General features: G+C 32.8%; 1 protein-coding gene across 1 annotated transcript in view; it reads right to left on the bottom strand.

Annotated features, from left to right (window-relative positions):
- LOC111060756 overlaps positions 1-6,045 on the bottom strand; it is a 35,572-nt gene that overhangs the window by 27,361 nt on the left and 2,166 nt on the right. Inside the window, exon 2 of the mRNA XM_039434622.1 lies at positions 4,643-4,857. Coding sequence (XP_039290556.1) covers positions 4,643-4,853 — 211 coding nt within the window. The 5' untranslated portion in view covers positions 4,854-4,857. The remainder of the gene's footprint in view (positions 1-4,642; positions 4,858-6,045) is intronic.

Here is a 6,045-nt window from a genome sequence, read left to right on the forward strand (position 1 = left end):
ATTATGTGTTGGAACAGCGAGGCCTACTTTTCGAGTGGCTGCAGCACAGTGCACCTTTCGGAATCGATTTAATATTTAGCCCCGTTGGCCCAAGTTTCAGGCCGGAAATCGATTGTTTTGTGACTTACCATATTTAAATAAAAAACGGATAGTTCAACAAAACTAAGATCTAAAGTTCCTCGGTCCATTAGATCACGTGGAAACATTGAGATAGTGAGCGCTTCAATTTTGTAATCTCCAAGGCAATCAGCACGCAAATTTGCGTCTGTATTTGGACTTTCTGATTGTTCTGTAAGGAGAATTCTTTTCGAAGACCTTCATTTTCATGACAAAAATGGATATAATATAATAATTATGAAATGGCTGATTTGAAGTAACACTTCCCAAAATGCCTTATTTCAATCAGAGGTGATTTTTAATGATCGGCTTGATCCCCTGATTTGACCTCGTGTGATTTTTTTTCTGTGATGTTTTATGATATCCTATATGTCTGTGAACCGTCCAAAGACCTTTTAAGATTCAAAGAACAACATACAGGAAGATATTGCTAAAATTATGCGTGCAGTGCTTGAAAGGGTAATATTATATACTATAAATAGGTACTCTTAGTGCATGCAGAGTGGGGTATGTCAACTCTATGATGTACTCTCAAAAACTGCATGAAACAAAACTTACAACATACATACAACCATTCTGAAAATGAAATAAAACTTTTCTGGCTCTTATAATGTGTTTTATTAAATTTTGAAAAATTAAGTTTTGATGCCGCGCTCTGTATTAAATTTTCCCCATTATTGCAATCCCATAAAATAGCAGTACTGTTTTCACTTTTTCATTCAAAAACAAATATCTACCTATGTACGAAAATAAAAATGTAATGAATACGAGACGCAAACCATAGAAATAATAGTTAACAGAAAAGTGAGGATGAACTAACAAAAATGAACATAATAGGCTACTAGAGAAATAATCTACATACGCTTCAATCGTGAAAGTGAAAAAAGTAGTGAGACACTCTTTAAAGTTAGGCCTACTATTCAGTTTGGTTTTTTCTGTTCCCAGTTTCTCTTATCACGAGATAAAAAGTTTAGAAAAAGGAAAGCGAACACTCTAATATTCCAAGTTCCACAATAAATGGAATACAATAAAGCAAGAATCTATTTTTCTTCCATTGTTAAGGCGTTAACTCTACGTGTTACTTTTCGAGAATTGCTTGAGAAATAGGCTACCACTTGATGAGAAACGTTTGTAAAAATGAGGAATATTCTTATTTTTTCTGTTGATTATGTGCTTAAATCAACCCTCATATGAATCAGTCTGTTGTATTGTCTAATGAATGTAGTCTCATGGATAAGTGGCTCACATATTCATTAATGAAATCAAATTTTATTACAATATCTATTGTTATTTAATTTCAATCAGAATTATAATCGAGTTTTCGTTGTATTTCAATTAAATCGAAGGTCTAAAACTCTAAATCTGAACGATGTAATATAGGCCTCCTCTAATCAAAGTTCAAAGACTATCCTTCACATCGTATATAACTTAAATGTTATTATCCATCACACATCACACAGTCAACTGTTTCCAAATATTACAGTATTTCTATGATGATTGCTAATCATATTATTTTGTGTTGATGTAGATCCACAATTACATAACTAGGAATACTTGTGATTTAATTAAAACGCATTGTTGATCAATCATTACTTCTCATCTCCCACGCACAAGATTGAAATGATTGCCTAATAATAATTTTTTTCAATGTAATCGAAAATTGCATTTTCATGGCTGTTGTCTAACATATTTATGAATAAAATCAAATGCTATGACAGTATCACATGTTATTTAATGAATTATAATCAATCTCATCCAGATAAAAATAAGCCATTTAAAAATTTCATATAAATTACAGTACCGTATAATAAATTTAATTAAAATTTTATATTTTTGTCCGAGTGCCACAATCAGAATTGCTAAAGTAGACTATGACTGAAAAGGATACAATAAGTCAATTCCATATAGCTTGAATTTCAAATAGAATTAAAAGAGTCGAATGAAGAGAGATCCTTCTACTATACAAGAAATTCTCATTTATTGAATAAATAGCAGGTAGGTAAGCCATGGTTTGCACTAGGGGAAATTTTTTGTTGTGAAATGCAATCTCGTTATGTCCAGGAAACGTCAAAAAATAAAATAATTATTTATCAAGTAAAATTGCGTAGATAATTTTCATCACAATTGAAAATTTCCAGCAAAACAAAATTAGATCTATTGGTCTCGAACCCACAACCAAACCAGGAGTCGCGCGTGCTACCAACTAAGCTTGAATTAAGCGGAATCACTTGGAAAAAGCTCTGTTTGGTTGGGCTTTTTTAGTAACGTAAACTTCGAATCACGAATTTGATAAATTAATTTTAATTATTAAATTAGAATTAATTTATTAATAGCAATATAATAGTTATATTCATCCTCAGTAAATTCAGTATCTTCATGTAAAATTGCAAGTTGATCAGTTTATTAGCTATAATGCGTCATTTGGGTACATATTTTATGTACATCCTATCCCGTAAATAAGAGAATACCTTCTAGTCCAGGCGCTGGCTTACATTGATCATACATGAGAGAGGCAGAAAATTTGACTTCGGATTATTGTTAGGGGGTCTTTAGCGTATATGAAACTCGATGTCGTCACGACCCAGCGTGGTCGACAGATTGGGGATAGGGGGGTAAGTTGTAAAAAGCGTGCGCTTATAAAATCGCCTGTCCTGCAGTTACTATTCATAGTACAGCTTTGACTTTTTTACTTTCCTTGCCCTATTACCATAGGTAAGGAAAGTATTGCTTTCCAAAAAAAATTAAGGTACCCTAATTTCAAGTTTTCTATACGTTTCAAGGTCCCCTGAGTCCAAAAACATGATTTTTGGGTGTTGGTCTGTGTGTGTGTATGTGTGTGTGTGTGTGTATGTCTGTGAACACGATAACTCCATTCCTAATTAACCAATCGACTTGAAATTTTAAACTTAAGGTCCTTATACCATAAGGATCCGACAATAAGAAATTCAATAAAATTCAATCCAAGATGGCGGAAAAAATGGCGGATAATTACTAAAAAACCATGTTTTTCACGTTTTTCTCGAAAACGGCTCTAACGATTTTCTTCAAATTTATATCATGGATAGCTATTCATAAGCCCTATCAACTGACATGAGTCTTATTTCTGGGAAAATTCCAGGAGCTCCGTAATATTATTGAGAAAAATGGTGTATAATGACTAAAAAACCATGTTTTTCACGGTTTTCTCGAAAACGGCTCTAACGATTTTCTTCAAATTTATACCATGGATAGCTATTTATAAGCCCTATCAACTGACATGAGTCTCATTTCTGGGAAAATTCCAGGAGCTCTGTAATATTATTGAGAAAAATGGCGGATAATGACTAAAAAACCATGTTTTTCACGATTTTCTCAAAAATTACTTGACCGATTTTTTTCAAATTCATACCCTGTATAGTAATTTATCAGCTCTATCAACTGGCATGAGTCTTTTTCCTGGGAAACAAATGGGGGGTCCACCCCATCCTTGAGAAATGGACTTTGTAACCTCCTTCTCGTGCATGAGGTAGGTAGGTAGAGCAGTTTATAAAAAGAACACAGTCATAGTCGAGATATTTCATCTGTAGAACAGCGGTTTCGACGACTTTTGAAAAAATCATCGAATTTCACAATTTACACAAAGGAAAAAGTACTCTGAAAACAATTATATATACACATATAAAGTAGTCTGATCGTAGTTGCAAATATTTTGCCGCCAATCGTCATTATATTATTCCCCTAAATTATTCTCATCTAAGAATGAGGCTTACAGTTCAATGAGCAAGGAAAGTTGTGTGCGTGTACCACACCAGATTTTTCTAAATATAATGCACATATAAGTTAACTGGCTTTCAATATGGTCCTCTACATTTTTACGATAAACCGCATAGTTTTTCCGTAAAAAAATAAAATATCTTGAAAAATGTATTTTTGTATTATGATTTTTTTTATTTCTCGAATATTTAAGTCGTTAGTTGACTTAGAGGAAAAGGTTCCCAATAAACGATATAGGCCGTTTCTTAATGAATCCAATTATATATATATAGTTTATTGATTACGATCATAGATGCGGCGGTGAGAGGGGGAAAAGTGGCACTGTTACGCTGCGGCGCGGCCCACCCCTATGATTATTGCGCGTAGGCGTAGTGGCCTACCTATCGCATCGCTCCTACAGTCTATGCATTCAAATTATGTATTTCAGGAACGCTATCTTAATGTATTATCGGTCGCTGAACACGATTTCTCAACTCTCAAGCCTCAATAATTATTGATAATTCTCATCATATTCTACAAATTATGGTAAAAATTACAAACTTCATCTCATTATCTTTCCTTTAAAAAAAAAGGTATTATAGACTAGAAGGTAACCTGTGCTCCGCAAGGGTCTAATTAAAAACTTGACAAACTTAAAACTTGACGTACGGTACAGAAAGAATTTTGAAGAACCTGGCTTGACCGTGTTGAAATGTCATCAAGGCATGAGAGCATTTTTTTAGAATAGGTACATTCACTATAAAATGAGAATAGAGTATTCTGTTTGACTCACCAACATCATCAAAATCTCTGCCAGATTCCTCAAACATTGCAGCTAAATGGTAAAGTTTGGATATCCCATCAACATCCAAATCGACTTCATTCATGTAATTGTTTGGAAAATCATTATTATTATTATTATAAGGATATGCTACTGAAAAGCCTGCAAGATATGAAATCATGACTATTCCGGAGATTAATGTCCTTGGTACTGCCATATTCATTTATCTGAAAAAAAATCATTAAATATCTTCCTTATAATAATATTATCTGAATCTGTGAATCATTAGTATCAATGTACGGTAATGTTTATTTATTCAACTATAATTGTTTTTCTTTTCTGAGGATGAGACCCACATTATGAGCTCTAGGTTTGTGCGTGGGTATTGATATTGCGTAAATATATTGGATCAGCTCTGATCTTATCAAAATGGTAATGATAAAATCATTTTTTCAAACATGAGGAATTATATCATTGATTGATAGGCCAAGGACCTTATTTGAGGTAGGACTTTCTAAAAAGTCTCCTTGAATTTTTATTTTCCATTTTCTCTATTTGTTCTTTCATTTCTTCTTAATTATCCCATGATTCAAACTCACCTTTAATTTTATCATCCTGTACCATAATCCTATCATCTTCTCCACACCAACACACACGATTGTGCAAATGTGGATTGATGGAATGATGAAAATCATTCTCAGCGGAAGAAAAAATCAAGACAACCCATCTGACAAGGTTCATTTTTAATACCTAATTATTGTTCACTGAAAATTTGCTCACAAAATAAATTGGCTAATATTTCTAATACAGGTATTTTTTATTAAAAAATCTTATTCTTCAAATTTAAAATACATATCTCCAAATCTCGTATTCATTAGATTGATTAGCCTTGATAAATGATAAAAAATCAATGCGCCTGCTACTACCGTTTTGTAAGAGAGAGCAATCAAAGAGCCGACCACTCCTCTAAATATCATTTATGAGTTTAGAAATCGCTTCCCGGTGGTTTGGAACCCACCTCTTAAGCTGTAGCTGCACTCATATATCGCATCATCAATAATAATGGTTCTGTCATTACGGTATATTTCCATATTTGCGACAAGTGTGATCCAATATATTCACATAATAAACTTAATATCTATACGGTTCGGTAATAATATATATTTTTTATTGCAAAATCAATCCTTATTTTTCAAATATTCTACATATAGTTGAATTTCTCTATGATTGTCATATCAAAAAGCCATCTGAAATGTTAGGAAAATATGTTTTTTTCATTTCTGTCGATTTGAGTAGACTACACTCCTACATGAAAACATTCAACAAACGAATCACTATTTAGCTTCTATAGTATTCATAACATAATATGTATCATATTACGTGTATATCATGTATCGTCTCACATTTGTGACAAT

This window comes from Nilaparvata lugens, chromosome 1, assembly GCF_014356525.2.
Source record: "Nilaparvata lugens isolate BPH chromosome 1, ASM1435652v1, whole genome shotgun sequence".
Classification (NCBI taxonomy): domain Eukaryota; kingdom Metazoa; phylum Arthropoda; class Insecta; order Hemiptera; family Delphacidae; genus Nilaparvata; species Nilaparvata lugens.